At 40.0% G+C, this 20806-nt stretch overlaps 1 protein-coding gene across 1 annotated transcript; it reads right to left on the bottom strand.

The window, feature by feature from the left end:
- Positions 1-1393: 1393 nt before the first annotated feature.
- Positions 1394-19430, bottom strand: LOC121390808 (trimethyllysine dioxygenase, mitochondrial-like). The gene is made up of 6 exons (XM_041522729.1): positions 19282-19430; positions 11150-11625; positions 8862-9082; positions 7582-7757; positions 3083-3307; positions 1394-2454 (listed from the first exon to the last, which is right to left on the bottom strand). The coding sequence occupies exons 2-6, from the start codon at positions 11589-11591 to the stop codon at positions 2187-2189; spliced, it is 1332 nt and encodes a 443-aa protein (XP_041378663.1). The 5' UTR covers positions 11592-11625; positions 19282-19430; the 3' UTR covers positions 1394-2186.
- Between the last annotated feature and the right edge of the window lie 1376 nt (positions 19431-20806).

The raw sequence follows: 20806 nt of genomic DNA, 5'->3' as shown, positions 1-20806 counted from the left end.
CAATTATTCTTGTAGGAATGCAGGATAAATCAAATAAGCAATTACTGTCTTAAAGGTAGGGTCAACTCAAACAAGACCCTTGTGTTGGAAAGATGCATACCCGGACCACCAACACATACTGACACTTTAACAAATGAAAAACGCATAATTTTAGAGTTAATAAAAAAACATGATTATTCCTGCTAACTGGGGGCAGCCATTTTGTTTCATTTTTGTGACGTCCAGTGGTATAGCTTGGGGCGAAGTGACGTCAGCTCCGTCCATCTCCTGTGTTAACAAACACTCTAATTTATGACAAGGCGCTTCACTTTCATCAACCTGACTTGTAAAACCACATAAATGACTTGATAGTATAATAAACTATTTAACTAAATATATTTCAGGTTACATCAATAGAACGAAATGGAGTTACAGTATTTTTCTTTCTTTTTCAAATCCAAAGAAAAAATGCATACTATTAGGCCTATTGGTAGGGCACGTTCGAGCAAAAACGACCACCCACGATACGTAATTGGTCAGTTTTGTGATTTTAGATGGGAAAGTCTACTTAATCAAGGGTTTTACAGAATTACTTACAGTAATAAAGTATGGCATTTTGACAATGGTGGTTTATTTTGTATTGAAAAATAATATATCATTGGTGCTGGCTTACTAGGATGGATATATTTACAGAATATTGTGATGCATCTGCAAAAATCAGGTATGTTTTGTTTCTTCAGTTCGAAGACTAATTCCTGACGTGACACGTTAGGTATTACGTAACCACCAGTTACCACTGGGATAGTACAAAATGGCTGCACCCATTATATATAATAGCCATCACATTTAACTATTTTATTAATTAACTATACGATTATACTTGTTGATATTAAGCAATAATGTGCATTATATATCGTTGGATATGCATACCAGGCCAAATGCCTTGATTGTCCCCTCCTTTAAGATATTGGCTTCAGGTTGAATGGCATTCAGTACTCTCGAAGCATCTAGCCATTCTAGCCTTTGTAGGATAAAGAAGCATTCAGTACTCTCGTACCATCTAGCCATTCTAGCCTTTGTAGGATAAAGAAGCATTCAGTACTCTCGAAGCATCTAGCCATTCTAGCCTTTGTAGGATAAAGAAGCATTCAGTACTCTCGTAGTATCTAGCCATTCTAGCCTTTGCAGGATAAAGAAGCATTCAGTACTCTCGAAGCATCTAGCCATTCTAGCCTTTGTAGGATAAAGAAGCATTCAGTACTCTCGTAGCATCTAGCCATTCTAGCCTTTGTAGGATAAAGAAGCATTCAGTACTCTCGTAGCATCTAGCCATTCTAGCCTTTGTAGGATAAAGAAGCATTCAGTACTCTCGTAGCATCTAGCCATTCTAGCCTTTGCAGGATAAAGAAGGATAAAGAAGCATTCAGTACTCTCGAAGCATCTAGCCATTCTAGCCTTTGTAGGATAAAGAAGCATTCAGTACTCTCGTAGCATCTAGCCATTCTAGCCTTTGCAGGATAAAGAAGCATTCAGTACTCTCGAAGCATCTAGCCATTCTAGCCTTTGCAGGATAAAGAAGCATTCAGTACTCTCGAAGCATCTAGCCATTCTAGCCTTTGCAGGATAAAGAAGATATCTTAATTAAGCCAGTAAGCAGTTGTTCTCTCTGTATAATGTCAATGGTCAAATTTTGACCTTATAGGGGCATGGGAAGTGTTGCTTTTGGTTTAGTAAGAAAAATTAGGGCACTAAGGCAAGTTGAAAGAGCACCAATGCAAAACTGGTTTCAAGCGTGCATGGTTACTAAAAATCAAGATTCTTTCTCAAATTTGTACTGATTTTCGCAATTAAGGATACATATATTTGGATATCCCCCCCCCCCCCAAAAAAACCTATAACCCTAAAATTTTCACTGATCATGTCATATCCATACAATATCCATACAATATGATATAGTAATGGGTGTGACATATCAAAGTAACAGTCACCATACTTTTAGAATAATTCCATATTAAGTAGGGTTATCTTTTTGGGGGGCCACCCAATATAACTTGGGATGTATGGGAAAAGCACAAAGACAAATATGTAATTTTTCGTACCCGTCATCAATGTTTATCTGTTGGGGCACATGATGGTTAAGTAGGGAGGGCAACCAAGGCATTTGCCATCAGTGCTGAGCTAAATTTCGAACCTGTTAAACATACACCTTAGGCAAGCCCAGCAAGCCTGGCTTTACTCATCCAGTCGTCATGGGCAATGTAACAGCCACACAACACCCTCTTGCCGGTGAAGCTGGCTCTTCCGTGCAACACCCTCCAGTTGTTGATGAGAAGCAGCATGCCTGGGTGCAGCTTGAACCAGAAGCTGTTGGCCGGGTCACGGATGAGCTTCGTCAGTTTCTTGTAGTCCTTGTAGAACTGTTCCACTTCATTGGGTGGGATGGTGTCCAGTGGGGCCATGTCGTATGGGTTGAATCTTCAATTAGAGGAAAATGTTTTTATATATACAACCAAACATTCAAGCGCAATCAACTGAAAAAAATCATCTAAGCCTACTGTGCCTCGAGAGTAAAGCACCATTTTCATTGGTTAATTGGTCTACTTGTTCAGATTGTAGCTATAGACAGCCACTGCTATCTGTTGCTTGCATCACACGAAGTGCAAAGTAGTATGTTTTTTGGTCTTCTTTTTGGTTAAAGGTAGGGGATGGGGTTTGGTGCTTAATTTCTGACATTCTATTCTAAATTAGTTTTCTCTTTAAGCCTTTTGAGTAGAATGATGTTCATGGCAGCCACGTTGTATGGGTTGAATTTTTCAAGTGGAGAAGAAAAAATATTTGAATTAAACAAAAAAAATTGGGAGGTAGGGTGGGTTTTGTTAGTTCTTGATATCCTATTCTAAACCAGTTTTCCTCTTAAAACCTGTTTTCATGGCACTTTTGTGCTACTGAATAAAATTACTGCCATTATTTAACATTTGAAATATGTCTACATTCAACAAAATAACCTTTCAGTCACATTTATTTGATGCAAAAGACACTTTAAAAAAATAATAATAATAATAAATTCTGCGGGTAATAAATTCTTAATTTCGAGCCCTGTTACCTTATATTTTCCATTTCTTTGGAAGCTGGGTGGATGGTCAACACGCGGCCGAGAGAACGAACGTGGAATCCTTCCTCGACATACTCATGTGGAACAATCTGATTGGTCAGGTTGGTGAATGCTGCTGGGTCTTCCTGGCGAAGTTTCTCCGCCACCTGGAAACCGTCGACAAGCAAGGTATCCCCACCAGTCCCATCATGCCACAGACAATGGAATGTTTGGATACTTTAATAAAGAAAAATATATCAGATTATTTCTAGTTATAAAAAAGTTTTTTTTGTTAAATTTGACATTTGCTGACACCTAAAAATTAAAATGCTTGCTTGATGCTCTGTCAGTCTAGGATCGATCCCCATTGGTGGGCCTATTGGGCTATTTCTTGCTCTAGCCAGTGCACCACAACTGGTATATTAAAGGCTGTGGTATGTGCTATCCTGTCTGTGGGATGGTGCATATTAAAGATCCCTTGCTGCTAACTGAAAATAGTAGTCCATGAAGTGGCGACAGCGGGTTTTCTCTCTCATTTTCTGTGTGGTCCTTAACCATGCAATGAGAAATAGCCCAATGGATTTACCGATGGGGATTGATCCCAGGTAAACTGCATGAAGTGAATGAAGGAAATGTTTTATTTAACGACGCACTCAACACATTTTATTTACGGTTATATGATGTCAGACATATGGTTACGGTCCACACAGATATTGAGAGAGGAAACCTGCTGTCGCCACTTCATGGAATACTCTTTTCGATTAGCAGCAAGGGATCTTTTATATGCACCATCCCAAAGACAGGATAGTACATACCATGGCCTTTGTTACACCAGTTGTGGAACACTGGCTGGCACAAGAAACAGCCCAATGGGTCCACCAACGGGGATCGATCCTAGACCGACCACGCATCAAGCGAATGCTTTACCACTGGGCTACGTCTCGCCCGGTGCATGAAGTGAGCACTTTACCACTAGGCTACATCCACCCCTGGCGACACCTGACCCATTAATATGGTAACATAGTGGATCAGTGGATGTTTTTATCTAACAAGCAATACATGTCACCTTTTGGGCCCTACACTACTTCTTTCAACTTATTTTCGTGCTTATATCCAATTACGGTTCAAGCACACTGTCCTGGGCACACACCTCAGCTTTCTGGGCTGTCTGTCTAGGACAGTAGGTTAGTTGTTAGTGGATTAGTGAGAAAAAAAGATGGTGTAGTAGTATTGCACACCTACCCATTGAATTGTTAAAATTTGCTTTGGATGAGCCAGTACCGGGAGTCGAACCCTGTACCTATCAGACTTATGTCCGATGACTTAACCACGATACCACTGAGGCTGGTGGGCCCTACACATTTTTTTTTTTTTTATCTTCTACGTTCAAGGTCCATAACTCTGTCAACATATATGACAGAGACCCTTGAATAAATTCACATGACTGTCAAACTTGATCTGGCCATAATAACTCTGTCAAGGTTGGGTAAATCCCTATGAAACTCAAACCTGCTCTGTAAAAGCTAGTTACAAAATGTTAGCTCCATATCTTGAGGCATTGCAAAGAAATAAAAGTCCATAAAACTATATTAGTGTTTTCCCTAGCTTGTTTTAGCATGGTGCAGCAGCATGCCTCGATAGTGTAGCACCATCTTGCCTCAATCAGTGCCATGCTGCCCTGAATTTAAACAAGCCTTTTTCAGTAATTAATTCAAAAATTGCCTTTATAAAACACCCAAAAAGGTATTATTAATTAATAAACTATACCTTTTATATCTTTTATATCATTTATTAAAGCAAGCACATAAATTACATTAATGTTTATTTTAATTACAAATATTTTTGCATTTTTAATGAAAAACAAGTGCTCCGAAAATGGTAAAAACGCCCCAAAAGTTTATGGTCTACCATGCCTTGCCTAATTTCTAGGGAAATCACTATACATGTTGAGAAAGACTGACATATGGACGAACAGAGACACAGACAGTTAGACGGATAGGGACAAAACCTATATTCTGTTCCTGTTGGACAGGTAGGCGACAAACAAGCATTCTGATAGTACTGGTAAAGCAACACATGTCCCCTACTGGGCTCAATAAGTTCCATTTCTGACAGAATTATGGCCCTTGAATGAAGGAAGGAAATGTTTTATTTAACAATGCACTCAACACATTTTATTTATGGTTATATGGCATCAGACATATGGTTAAGGACCACACAGATATTGAGAGAGGAAATGCGCTGTTGCCACTTCATTCCTACACATATTTAGCTGCATGTTCATCAAACCATCTAACACTAAAAAGGTATGCATAATTGTGTGCATCAAATTACATGTATTTTAATAGTACATATTGTAATTAAAAAAATCAAATTGTCTGCATCAGTGCATGCCATAATTATATTTTTAGCACTGCTCCTGAAATTTGTTAATAACTCCATTCCTGAAAGGGAATAGAATACAGACTACACTAATGAATCAAACAACATAAAATTATAAGAAAACATTATTGGTTTCTTGGTTCATTTAAATTGCAACATAAGTCTCTACATTTACATGTACCAATTACTTCATAAATTAATAATGCTTGGTTTTCACTCACCGTAGCATTTTGATGAGTGCGATTTTTCACTCGCCATGTTTTTTCAAAAACCAAGGACTGGATGTCAAACATATGGTCATTTTGACACAGTCATAGAGATGTAACTCGCTACTCTTTTCAATTAGCAGCAAGGGATCTTTTATATGCACCATCCCACAGACAGGATAGTACATACCACGGCCTTTGTTACACCAGTTGTTGAGCACTGGCTGGAATGAGAAATAGCCCAATGGGCCCACTGACAGGGATCGATCCTAGATCGACCGTGCATCAAGCGAACGCTTTACCACTGGGCTACTACATCCCGCCCCTGCCCTTGAATGAATTCCCATAGACATACATAAATAAAGATGAAAGTTAAAAGTTTGTTTTATTTAACAACATCACTAGAGCACATGGATTAATTAATCATCAGCTGTTAGATGTCAAACATTTGGTAATTGTAACACGTAGTCGTCAGAGGAAACCTGCTATATTTTTCCTAATGCAGCAAGGGATCTTTTATATGTACTTTCCCCACAGACAGGAAAGCACATACCACGGCCTTTGATAAGTTGTGGTGCACTGGTGCACTGGTTGGAACTAGAAAAAATCCAAACAGATGAATTGATCCACCAAAATGGTTCGATCTTGCAATGCAAGCACCTCAGGCTCAACTGACTGAGCTAAATTCCGCCCGGACGAACAGAAAGACAGACAGATAGATGAAAAGAGAGACAGATTGAGAGACAGATGGAGACGAAACCTATAGTCCAATCCAGTTGGACCGGTAGGGGACAATCAAGCATTCTGAGAATACTGCTAGATCAATACATGGCCCAACACATTATTTTCATCTCTCTTCTGTTCAAGGGCCATAACTCTGTCATCTCCAGATGGACCAGATAAGGGTCTAATGTAATGACTCACCCAGTCAGTGCGGTGTAGCAGCAGGTGTCATTGTGGGCTCCCTACCACTGAGCTACATCTATAGACAGTAAACTAACTCACCCGGCCAGTACGTTGTAGTAGTAGACTCTCTACCACTGAGTTGACAGTAAACCAACTCACCCGGCCGGTGCGGTGTAGTAGTGGACGCTCTACCACTGAACGGACAGTAAACCAACTCACCCAGCCGGTGCGGTGTAGTAGCAGGTGGTGTTGTGGGCTCTCCACCACTGAGCTACACCTATAGACAGTAAACCAACTCACCTGGCCAGCGCAGTGTAGTAGCAGGTGTCGTTGTGGACTCTCTACCACTGAGCTACATCTATAGACAGTAAACCAACTCACCCGGCCGGCGCGGTGTAGTAGTGGATTCTCTACCATTGAGCTACATCTATAGACAGTAAACCAACTCACCCAGCCGGTGTGGTGTAGTAGTGGATTCTCTACCACTGAGCGGACAGTAAACCAACTCACCCGACCGGTGCGGTGTAGTAGCAGGTGGTGTTGTAGGCTCTCCACCACTGAGCTACACCTATAGACAGTAAACCAACTCACCCGGCCGGTGTGGTGTAGTAGTGGACTCTCTACCACTGAGCTACATCTATAGACAGTAAACCAACTCACCCGGCTGGTGCGGTGTAGTAGCAAGTGGTGTTGTGGGCTGTCCACCACTAAGCTACATCTATAGACAGTAAACCAACTCACCCAGCCAGTGTGGTGTAGTAGTGGACTCTCTACCACTGAGCTACATCTATAGACAGTAAACCAATTCACCCGGCCGGTGTGGTGTAGTAATGGACTCTCTACCACTGACCTACATCTACAGACAGTAAACCAACTCACCCGGCTGGCGCGGTGTAGTAGTGGATTCTCTACCACTGAGCTACATCTATAGACAGTAAACCAACTCACCCGGCCGGTGTGGTGCAGTATTGGACTCTCTACCACTGACTTACATATACAGACAGTAAACCAACTCACCCGGCTGGCGCGGTGTAGTAGCAGGTGTCATTGTGGGCCCCCAGCTCCATGTTGGTGTATGCCGTGTCGCCCCGCTCGTGGTTCGACGTGAAGCTCCACATCTTCCCGAACAGCGTCTCCTCCACGAAGTTCAGCTTCTCCACCGTCACCTCTGTGTCATGGAGTGACGTCGGCACCTACAGTCACACGGGAAAACATTCTACTTGTCTTGTCAGTTTGTTGGTGATACTGATTTAAATAAAGTGTAATATAAACATACAATCGGCCTTGGCGGCATCGTGGTTAAGTTCAACTTCTCCACCGTCACCTCCGTGTCATGGAGCGACATCGGCACCTACAGTCACATGGGAAAACATTCTACAGTGAAACCTCTCAAAACCGGACCCTCTGTAAAACGGAATTCCATCAAAACAGGACATTTGTCAGTCCTTTTTTAAAAATCAGTAAACAACATAACCTTTCTAAACCAGATACCTCTTAATACCGGACATTTTACATGGTCCCAAAGGTGTCCGGTTTAGAGGGGTTTCACTGTACTTATCTTGTCAGTTTGTTGGCTATACTGTAATAAGGTGTAATATAAACACTGGTGAGGGAAATGGAGGGGAGGGGGGAGCAAGGAGGGCATGTGTCCCCCCCACTTTTCAGATATTTTGCTTTATATTTGCTTTATAATAGTGTAAAAGTATGTAAATACAAAAGTGTGCCCCCACACTTTTTGGCACCTTCCTATGCCATTGATAAACACACAACGAGCCTCGGCAGCATCATGGTTAAGCCATTGGACATAAAGCTGGTAGGTACAGGGTTTGCAGCCTGGTACCAGCTCCCACCCAGAGCAAGTTTTAACAACACAGTGGGTAGGTGTAAGACTGCTACACCCTCTTCAGGTAACCCATTTCGGTTTTAATACATAACCCGTCATGAACATGTAAATAATGTCATAAATTCAATGTGCAAATGAAAAATGGGTTACGCAGAACTATGCTTATGTGAGTAACGCAGGGACGAAATTATTGCTCTCACAATTTTTAGAAGCCAGCATATACTAATATAGCTCGAGTACCCTGGAGTTTGAGAGCAAGATGGATATAAAACGGTTATGATCGCTCTCTGCCATCAAAATAAGCTTTCAGTCAAGTTTCTTTGCTATGAAAATCACTTTTAAAAGAATTGCTGTAAGGAGACTAAAAATTGCTATTGATTGGCAGTTTCATCCATGGCATTTAGAAAACATTTCAGCCTTGAGAACATATTATACTTTTGTAATTAATCCTTACCCCTTCGACGACAGAGAATCCATATCTGAGTAAGTTGTACATGGTTTCTCTGATGCCGGTCTCTGAGGTTTTGTACGAGTCATAGTCTACGACCGGCATCGGTTCAGAGTGGATCTTAGTGCTATCCCACAACAGTGGAATTGTCTTCTTCTTCGACTCTGTGGAATAGCTGTTGTCTACCAGCCACTGCACGCTATACTCAGTCTCATGGCCGTCTTCCCCTGTGAGTATAGACACAAAACAAAACGCACATCATTTTATTAAGAAGTTTGTTTTGTTTAATGACACCACTAGAGCACATTGATTTATTTTAATCATTGGCTATTGGATGTCAAACATTTGGTAATTTTTACTCGTAGTAATCAGAGGAAACCCGCTACATTTTTCCTAATGCAGCAAGGGATATTTTATATGCACTTTCCTACAGACAGGAAAGCACATACCATGGCCTTTGACCGTTGTGGTGCACTGGTTGGAATGAAAAAAAAACCCAGTTAGCTGAATGGATCCACCAAAGTGTTTCATTCCTGCAATGCAAGCACCTCAAGTGAGTACTCAACCGGCTGAGCTAAATCCCACCATCATTTTATTAAATAACAGATGTAACTTGTGCTTTGCATGGAAACATTTACATGGGGTGTGGTAGCTTCACACTGAGCTTTTCCCTAAAAATACGTCCATGGTGTATACAGCCACTTCTATGGTATGTTAAGTGACAAAGATGGCCGCATCCTTCTAGGTTGTATTTATGGAATCCATCTTTGTATGTAATATATATTTAACATGATGTGTGTATGACAGTCGACTGAGCACAAAATTATCTTTATGCAGTGCGGTATCAGTTAAGTACAAAGAAGACATTCAGCAGTGCAGAATACACAAGGAGAAGCGGTCAGAAGGATCGGAAGTTCTTAAAAAGGCCTTGTGTTTGATATAGAGAATAATACATGAGTGGCCGTTAGATACCATTTATCTCACAATGAGTTGTTTTAAAATATATCTAATGAGCGAAAGCGAGTTTGATATGTTTTTAAACAAGTTGTGAGATAAATGACATCTAATGGACACAAATGTATTATTCTATTTCTTGCAGATCCTAAAAAACAAGTTTTAAGCAAAAAATTACATCTTTTTTTACTAAACCGTATTTACAGCTGCTGCACTTGCAGCTGACTTACGCATCACAGACACATGACTGCCAGGTTAACACTATGTCACAGTGTAATCAATTTCCACGGTGCTGTTTTTATATTGGATGTATGGCAATGGTGACCTGGTCATCACCTACGAGCAGCCAGTCATATGTCTTGAAATTGTTAACACACGTATGTGTGTAAACAACTGTGTTATCAAAAATAACACACAGTGTTCTCACCAATGGGTGTGTAAGGAATTAATATTACAGATAGATTCTAGAATTTGGAAACAAAGAAAAAAGAAAAATGAGTATAATTTGCATTAGTAAATGAAGCTCTTGGGTCTCAACAAATTCCTGCAGTTAATTGTGCTCTTTTTGTTCAGTGTCGTAAGAGATAGTTACACAATTTTAAAACTTTAAACAGTAGTTGCTAATCAATTTTCAACTGATTAAAAATATTGCTGATCAATATTTTGAAAACAAGCAATATTTTGAAAACAAGATGTTCACCAATATTTACTGAATTAATTTTAACCAGAATTTAAAAAAAGTATATAGTCATGTTTCTTTAGTACCATAGTCCAAGACGGACCCATAGCACAAAACCCGACACATTTCAAGTCATTTGCTACTTTCGATTTGGACTTGTTTCTTTTGTTGCTATTATATATTACACTGTCTAATAACAAGAGTCAGTGCTTTCAAGTAAATGTAGCCCAGTGGTAAAGTGCTCGCTCGATGCGTGGTCAGTCTGGGATCAATCCCTGTCGGTGGGCCCATTGGGCTATTATTCATTCCAGCTAGTGCACCATGCCTGGCATATCAAAGGTAATGGTATGTACTACCCTGTCTGTGGGATGGTGCATATAAAAGATCCCTTGCTGCTAACCGAAAAGAGTAGCTCATGAAGTGGCGACAGCAGGTTTCCTCCCTCTATATCTGTGTGGTCCTTAACCACATGTCTGATGCCATATAACCGTCAATAAAATGTGTTGAGTGCATTGTTAAATAAAATATTCCATTCTTTTTCTCAAAATCTGTGTGGTCCTTAACCATTTGTCTGACTCCATATAACCGTACATAAAATGTGTTGAGTGCGTCGTAAAATAAAACATTTCCTTCCTTCATTCCTTAAATAAACTGTACTCACATTTAATTTTCAGTATGGTTCCCAATTCTTCGAGTTCAATACTGGACGTCCCAAGCCCCGAAGTCAACTTGTGGTTGACGTTCTTCTGTTTTGTCTCTTCATTGAAGCAGTGTGAACAGCGACAGTGATCCCTCAGCCACATGTACGGAATTGTAAACACCTGTCCCTCCTGATGCAACTCCAAATATTGGTCACGTTTCTCAATCGATGTGATGTCTGCTTCCGATGACAGACATCTTGAAAAATTGTTCTTGACATTGAGAAATTTTTTTCCAGGAAAAAGTGCTGAATTGCCGTCTGTATTTCGATGTCTGTTCCCGTGATTTGCAGCACACAAGTAACAGGCTGACCGACTAGTGAGAACTTTTAAATCTGTGATGTTCTGGCAGTGCTGTGCATTACGAATTTGACGTCGTAAAGGCCAAACTAATCGACTAAACATGGCTTCTTTGTTTTGTTAATCTGAAAAATATATTCTGAAAATGAAAAATGAAAATATTATAATTTAAGTGGTAATGCTGCTTTTTAATACTTTTCTCTAACACAAATGACAAGAAGAAGTTTGTTTTATTTAACGATGCCACTAGAGCACATTGATTTTTTTATCTTATCAGCGGCTATTGGATGTCAAACATTTGTCATTCTGAACCAGTTAGAGGATCACTGGTCCTTTACGACAGACAGCAGGGATATTTTATTTTTTCCCACAGGCAGGACCCATTGATGGCCTATGATCACTGGTCGGTGCAAGTGGTTTACACCTACCCATTGAGCCTTGTGGAGCACTCACTCAGGGTTTGGAGTCGGTATCTGGATTAAAAATACCATGCCTCGACTGGGATCCGAACCCAGTACCTACCAGCCTGTAGACCGATGGCCTAACCACGACGCCACCGAGGCCAGTACAAATGACAAATTATACAAGTACAGGCTTAAGGAACTTGCATGTTTACACCATTGTAACAAAGTAATACTGGGTTGATAACCTATAACCTATACTCTTCAAAAAAAGAAACGCAAAAGGGTACAAATGGGTTATAACTCTGATTTTATTTTTCCTACCGGTTCATGCTTTGTGAATATAAGGTCATTGCATGTCCCAAACACATTCCCACGGTTACATTCGATAAAACGCAGCTACTGTACAATAAAGTTCCAAAATGTGAATATTCGCAAAAACGCAGCCACGTGCAAACCATGTCACCACTGCACGTGCGTTGTCTGCACGTGCAACATGAACACCGACAGTATAAAAGTGCAGGGTGTTCGCTTGCCTGGCCTCTGTATCTGGCCGACAGTTGACAATCCAGGACATGCCACGTCTCAGTGAACCGCAGAGAAACAATGCCATCGGCCGACTAGACGCAGGCGAATCCAGAACGGCCGTTGCCAGGGCATTCCATGTGTCCCCAAGCACCATCTCCAGACTGTGGGACCGTTACCAGCAACATGGATCAACACGTGACCTCCCTAGATCCGGTCGACCACGGGTCACTACCCCCGGACAGGACCGCTACATCCGGGTACGCCACCTTCGGGAACGATTGACTACTGCCACCTCCACAGCCGCAGCAATACCAGGTTTGCGCAGGATATCCGACCAGACCGTACGGAACCGCCTACGTGAGGTAGGAATTCGTGCCAGACGTCCAGTTTGAGGTGTCATCTTAACACCACAAACACCGTCGACTCCGACTGCAGTGGTGCCAGATTCATCGACAATGGCCTCAACTGCGATGGAGACAGGTGTGGTTCAGTGACGAGTCCCGATTTCTGCTCCGACGTCATGATGGAAGATGTCGCGTGTATAGGCGTCGTGGTGAACGTTATGCGGCAAACTGCGTGCAGGAAGTGGACAGATTCGGCGGGGGTAGTGTCATGGTGTGGGCAGCCATCTCACACACTGGCAGAACTGACCTGGTCCACGTGCAGGGCAACCTGAATGCACAGGGCTACATTGACCAGATCCTCCGGCCACACATCGTTCCAGTTATGGCCAACGCCAACGCAGTGTTCCAACATGACAACGCCAGGCCTCACACAGCACGTCTCACAACGGCTTTCCTACAGAACAACAACATTAATGTCCTTCCTTGGCCATCGACATCACCGGATTTGAACCCAATTGAGCATCTATGGGACGAGTTGGACCGACGCCTCCGACAGCGACAACCACAGCCCCAGACACTGCCCGAGCTGGCAGCAGCCTTGCAGGCCGAGTGGGCCACCATCCCCCAGGACGTCATCCGTACTCTGGTTGCTTCAATGGGCAGGCGGTGCCAGGCAGTTGTCAACACACGCGGAGGCCACACCCGGTATTGACTCCAGATGACCTTGAGCTTGGTGGTGTGTCCTATCACTTACTCACAATGGACTAGAGTGAATTGTGAACAATCCTGCAACATTTGGTAATTATCGCACTCACCATTCAATAATTAAATCAATTCTCCAAATGTTACGACAATGTGGTTTTGCGTTTCTTCTTTTGAAGAGTATATATCAACTAAATTCACATGTATGTTTCCGGGAACCCAACTCTACCTAGACAAATGGACTGATCCTTTTTTTTAAATTATTAATATGTAGGTGAAAAGTGTTAATACGTAACATTTTATCTGGATCCATAGGGGTGAATGAATTGGGGGATAAAAGTCAACCCACATATACACTACCTAATTTTTTGGGGCACATTGTCGAAAACACTTTTTTCAGGCCTGACTATTTCTACGGCATTTTTCTTGACATTTTTAGGATTTTAAAGAATATTTTTGTGATCATCACCACAATTTTTATGCTAAAAATTGCTTTTTATTATGTTATCAGTATTACTATTATTACTTTTTTAATTAATAACCAATTTTCATTGTTCATAACTTAAAATTCGAAGACCCTACTCAAAATTCCATGACTTTTCATGACCCAACTTAAAATTCCATTAGTTTCCAAGACCCAACTCAAAATTCCACAATTGTCCAGAACTCAAAATTCCACAAGTTTCCATGGTCCAACTCAAAATTCCATGACCTAACTCACAAATCCATGACTTTCTAAGATCCAACTCAAAATTCCACAAGTTTCCATGGTCCATCTCAAAATTCCATGACTTAATAAAAATTCCATGACTTTCTAAGAGCCAACTCCAAATTCCACAAGTTTCCATGGTCCAACTCAAAATTCCATGACTTAATAAAAATTCCATGACTTTCTAAGAGCCAAATCAAAATTCCACAAGTTTCCATGGTCCAACTCAAAATTTCATGACTTAACTCAAAATTCCATGATTTTCCATGATCCAACTCAATGTTCCATGACTTTCCATGGTCCAACCCAAAATTCCACTTTTCCATTGTCCAACTCAAACTTCCATGACCAAACTCAAAATTCCATGATTTTCCATGATCGAACTAAAAATTCCATGATTTTTCATGACCAAACTCAAAATTCCACAATTTTCCATGACCAAACTCAAAATTCCATGACCTTATAGGAGAAGACCAAAACTTCCAGTCCAGTTATTTCCATGACCTGTATGAACCCTGTTAATAGGTTCAACTGAGGCCAATATTTATGTATCTAATTAGATGTGTAGAAGCTGGTATTCTGAAGGTTGCATAGTACCAAAGAAGAGAGTACCGTGTCAAAGTTCGACGTGCACCGTCAAATATTTACGGAGTAAAAGCAGCTGTGGGTGTGATTGGTAGTAATATGTGACATTGATTATTTGTGCAAATACTATTATCCATTGACAATAAATAAATACACTTTTATTTGTTATACAGTTGTTATGCAGTATATACCAGAGGTTGAAACTAATGCGGGGTACCCCCAAAAATGGAACTGCAATTTTCAGCAAAAATGACGGTTGCTATTAAAAACATAAATTAAATCTCTTAAATGATACGTGACCCCCCATTTTCTTGCAGCTAGATTAGATGTGAGGTGCCACACTTTCTATTGCTGTACTTCCTAGGTGTGTTGAAATGCTGCTTATATCAGTTTTATTAGTAAACGTTAACATTATCGGCAATAGGAATTGATTTGGTCTAATGGAACCTATAGCATATATTCACTATATTATCATTATTTTATAATGTGTGCCATTTACTGTTATTTGACAGTCATAATTGCTTAATTAGGTTACACTCAGGCATGGGAGTTCATAATGACCTTGACCTTGGCATTAATTTACTGTGCACTGCTGAGAATAGAGTTTGAAAAAAAGTCTCTGCTGACCAATTGGAGATTTTGGCCCATATTTTTCACTTAAAATATTTTAAAGCTTATTTATCCAAGGTAATGGACATGTCATATAACACTAATCTTATTTAGGATAATAAGTCTAGGCAAGATGAAATAAGCTATTAGTAATCATTTATTTTTCGTTAAAAAATAATGTTAGCTGATATTAGGTTAAGCTTTTAGATCTCCATTAACAATGTGTATTTGAATGCAATTGGCTCTGGAATGACTATATTTAAATAACCTGATTTCTGCTGTAATTTTGACATACTTTTTAGGTTGGTGAATTATGTTTTAGGCAAATATGGGAGTTTTTACAATTGTTTTTGTGAGTTTGGCAAAAACATTAAAATCTACAGAAGTGGGTTCTATGTAGCCATTTTGCATTCTCTTCTTTATTTGTACACAAATATAAGCTTGGTAATGATAGCTTTAGGTCAGTTCATTAAATCTTGTCCATATATTCAGTGAGTTTTCTATAGTAAAGGGTATTTGAAGTATATACCAAGTACAAGAGCAATTTTGACACATTTGTTAATCTACCTAGGAGTGTGTTAGTATTATCTTCCACTATCACCACACTTGTAGAGCTATATTTTCCAATATTACTATGTAAATGATGTGTTACATTACAGATTGTAGTAATGCATACGATATAAATATTATATTCAGTTAAAACAGAAAATAATTAAAGAAAAATGACTTTCGCACTCTTTCGATGGATTAAATGTGCTTTTTTTATGACAAATAAAAAATAAAGATGTAAAACCCTAATGATAACTCTAGATATGATACATGTCTGTAAGCACCAATCACTGGAGATTATTAATAAAATATCAACAGATATATTGGTAACTGTCAGTGGATTTAATAATGCATATATAAAAACCAACTAGGCTGATGGGTTTGAAAATATTGTATTCAGTGACTTGACATCCAAGCATAGTCCATACCTTGGGTGTTTACCCCACCATGATGTGTACCACATTAATTTAATACTATTTGTGGATGCAGTGGTGTTCATTTCAGATACCACATATAATATGCTTTTTTTCTAGTGAACTTCTTATCATATGCCCATTAAAGTCTTTCAAAACACAGGGTCACTGCAATAAATGAGTTTTAAGGTAATTATTTATTGGAAATGAGAGACTCTGACTATGCATGCACACACTACATATACAACTAAGCATACACAACCAACCCATAGTATGTATCTTCAAGAGTAGTATTTTTATTTATTATTTGTTTTAAATATGATACATTGCATTTGTATACAACTTTGCATAACACTGATGCTTCCTGAGGTGTACATTAAATCAGGTTGCACTGTAGGAACAACACTTTCAATTATGTTGTCACATCATATCAGAACACAGAAGATCCTGATAGTCATGAAAACACCCAATTGGACACTTTTTGAAAAATATTTTTTTTGGATATAGGTTGCATAGTACCAAAGAAGAGAGTACCGTGTCAAAGTTTGACGTGCACCGTCAAATATTTACGGAGTAAAAGCAGCTGTGGGTGTGATTGGTAGTAATATGTGACATTGATTATTTGTGCAAATACTATTATCCATTGACAATAAATAAATACACTTTTATTTGTTATACAGTTGTTATGCAGTATATACCAGAGGTTGAAACTAATGCGGGGTATACCCAAAAATGGAACTGCAATTTTCAGCAAAAATGACGGTTGCTATTAAAAACATAAATTAAATCTCTTAAATGATACGTGACCCTCCATTTTCTTGCAGCTAGATTAGATGTGAGGTGCCACACTTTCTATTGCTATACTTCCTAGGTGTGTTGAAATGCTGCTTATATCAGTTTTATTAGTAAACGTTAACATTATCGGCAATAGGAATTGATTTGGTCTAATGGAACCTGAAGAGACGTAACTGCTATAAAAGGTGGAGCCTGGAATAAAGAGAAAGAAAATCGGATTGTGGAGAGGGCATAATTGGACAGAATGGACTGGATGTAAAGATCGCCAATTAGGAACATTCCAAACAGAAGATAAGTTTTGTGAGCAAGGTTATTGAAGGCTACATTAACAACCATTAGCGAGAGAGAGAGAGAGAGAGAGAGAGAGAGAGAGAGAGAGAGAGAGAGAGAGAGAGAGAGAGAGAGAGAGAGAGAGAGAGAGAGAGAGAGAGAGAGAGAGAGAGAGAGAGAGAGAGAGAGAGAGAGAGTGGAGAGAGAGAGAGAGAGAGAGAGAGAGAGAGAGAGAGAGAGAGAGAGAGAGAGAGAGAGAGAGAGAGAGAGAGAGAGAGAGAGAGAGAGAGAGAGTTTGTTTGTTTGTTTGTTTAACAGCACCACTAGAGTACACTGATATACTGTAGATCCTGAAATTAACACGTCTGTGTACTTTTCAGTTAAATCCGAGTTAAAGGTCTCTTCAATGAGATCAACTCACTAACATGTCTGTGTACACACATCAATTAACCTGTTTAGTCCCTAGTGTTTTTGGTAAGATCAACTCAAAGCCTATGTTTTCAGCAATCATTTACATAACATGTATACTAGTACATGTATTTAGCTAAATCTGACTAAACATTAGGATATGTGTATGTACTATTACAACTGTATCTTCTTTATCTGTGAATGGTGATTTCAAAGTCATAATGATAGAACAATTCACCCAGTGGTATGCTGACAAAGTTGCATTGAACTTGAACAGTAAAAACAAAGAAACCATCAACTTCAGGATTAGTGTGGTAAAACACATTCACGCGAGATGGATCATGTTGCTATTGACAGGGTGAGTGGCCAAAGACCCTCCAATCGTCACACTTGGCTGGCATCTTGCTGGACCATTGGACAATTAGTCTGCCTTGCCTACGATGAATTGTTTTCCAGTTGTCTGTTATAATTAGAATTTTAATCTTTGTTTTGTTTTAATAATGTGGGACACATAGACAAAAACACAGAAATAAATGTGTCATATTATTAATTCGAATAACACGAACTCGCATTTTTCGCATTAATATTATGATTGCATTAATTTCAGGATCTACAGTATTAATCATCGGCTATTGGTAATTGTGACAAAGTCTTACAGAGCAAACACGCAACATTTGGTAATTATGAAACATAGTCATCTACACCATCCCACAGACCGAATAGCTCATACCAGAGCCTTTGATATAACAGTCATGGTGCACTGGCTAGAATGAGAAATAGCCCCAATAGACCACTGATGGGGAAGGAGGGATATATGAGAGAGAGAGAGAGAGAGAGAGAGAGAGAGAGAGAGAGAGAGAGAGAGAGAGAGAGAGAGAGAGAGAGAGAGAGAGAGAGAGAGAGAGAGAGAGAGAGAGAGAGAGAGAGAGAGAGAGAGGGAGGGAGAGAGAGAGAGAGAGGGAGAGGGAGAGGGAGGGAGGGAGGGAGGGAGGGAGGGAGGGAGGGAGGGAGGGAGAGGGAGAGGGAGAGGGAGAGGGAGAGAGAGAGAGAGGAGAGAGGAGAGAGAGAGAGAGAGATGAGAGAGAGAGAGAGAGAGAGAGAGAGAGGAGACACACACAGAGACAAACACAGACATACATAGGCACAAGCATAGGAAGGTGCCAAAAAGGGGGGGGGGGGGCACACATACATATATAAATACATGTATAAATATATAAAAACCATCAAAGTTGGGGGGCACATGTGCCCACCCACCCCCAACTAGTGATAGGCTACTCAAGCTAAAAAGTAGCAAATCTTTTACATGCACTTTCCCAGACATTATTAAACCTAATAAACTTTTGTAAAAAGAAAAAAAAAGTCAGTAAACCTGCAACTATAAAATTTAATAAAGCCAGATAAAAGTTTTTAATTACTTAAATTTAACTATATCAGTTGTGTGTATCGATTACAGTAAAACAAAGTAAGAGCAGACACAAATACCTGAATAAATACTAGATGCACAAGTCCACTTTGTTAGCTAGGAATCCTACATATATGTGCCTGACAAATTCACACAGGTCCTGTCCAGCTTCTAGTACAATACTAACATGTGTATCTGATGACCCTGGCATTTGCCCACAGCCCTGCAATTGTTTTCATAGCTCTCCATAAAAACCTTGACCCTAATAACAGATCTCGATACACAGGACAGTCCCAGTGTCAGACTGACATCCAGGCTATAGGATACTAAGAATAGATTTTAACACTGCTGTGCAGTACCCACATATAAATAACCTGCTTGTCAAAACATGGCTATACAGATAGCAATCACTTGATGCCATCATCAGCCACTGTGATATATCAGTGTTATATCATGCCAGCTACTTAACATGTTAAGAATTTATTACAAGGGAGGGGCAAGTAGGCCAGTGATCAAGCATTTTACTGATACATGCATGATTGATTAAGTATTGATCTCCATCAGTGGGTCCACTGAGCCATTTTCAGCCAGTGCACCACAACTGGTGTAAACAAAGGAAGGAAGGAAATTGTTTTATTTAACGACGCACTCAACACATTCGATTTACGGCTATATGGCGTCAGACATATGGTTATGGACCACACAGATATTGACAGAGGAAACCTGCTGTCAACACTTCATGGGCTACTCTTTTCGATTAGCAGCAAGGGATCTTTTATATGCACCATCCCACAGACAGGATAGTACATACCACGGCCTTTGTTACACCAGTTATGGAGCACTGGCTGGAACGACAAATAGCCCAATGGGTCCACTGATGGGGATCGATCCTAGACCAACCAAGCATCAAGCGAACGCTTTAAAACTGGACTACGTCCTGCCCCTGTGGAATGTAAGGGATGTAGATCTCACCAATATGGGCACAACAGATTTTTTCCATGTCTGTTCTATAAGCACAGCTAGGGTCCTTTTAATGCAGTAATGTTATTAACTGCTACTAAAGATAATAATTTAAACCGTTTTAATCTAATTAAAGCCACCGATTTCCCAAGGAAATGTTTTGAGATCAGCAAGTTTGTACTCAATTTAGGAACAACTGGTACATCAAAGGCCGTGGTATGTATTATCCTGTCTATGGGATGGTGCATATAAAAGATCCCTTGCTGCCAATTGAAAAGAGTAGCCCATGAAGTGGCGACAGCGGGTTTCCTCCTTCAATATCTGTGTGGTTCTTGGTCCGACACCGTATAACCGTAAATAAAATATGTTGAGCGTGTCATTAAATAAAACATTTCCTTCCTTCAATTTAGGTGTGATTATTTTGGCATACATATTTTCAACCCCTGCAATTAAGAAAATGTCCACAGCCAAAAAACTTGCCATTGAAAAAACAAAACCCAAATACAGTCCAAGGCAAAAAGAGTGCCGTGGAGAACAACTCCATGGCATTGCCGACTGCCGTGGACAATTACAGGGGTTGTATTTTGGAAACAATGTTTATCACCTTGACTTTAGTGCAATCTAAAGCCCTCTGTATATACTATA

The sequence above is a fragment of the Gigantopelta aegis genome, chromosome 1, assembly GCF_016097555.1.
Source record: "Gigantopelta aegis isolate Gae_Host chromosome 1, Gae_host_genome, whole genome shotgun sequence".
Lineage (NCBI taxonomy): Eukaryota > Metazoa > Mollusca > Gastropoda > Neomphalida > Peltospiridae > Gigantopelta > Gigantopelta aegis.
Note: the sequence above shows the minus strand (reverse complement) of the source record. Positions and strands in the feature narration are given on the sequence as shown.

Bases quoted from the DNA above. Each gene is read 5' to 3' on its own strand.
- LOC121390808 (XM_041522729.1), bottom strand. From the start codon at position 11,591: ATGTTTAGTCGATTAGTTTGGCCTTTACGACGTCAAATTCGTAATGCA. The intron at 3,308-7,581 runs GTGAGTTGGTTT...TCTTTATTAAAG, and splicing joins TACTACACCGCGCCAGCCGG to TATCCAAACATTCCATTGTC. The intron at 2,455-3,082 runs GTAACAGGGCTC...CTCTAATTGAAG, and splicing joins AAAGAAATGGAAAATATAAG to ATTCAACCCATACGACATGG.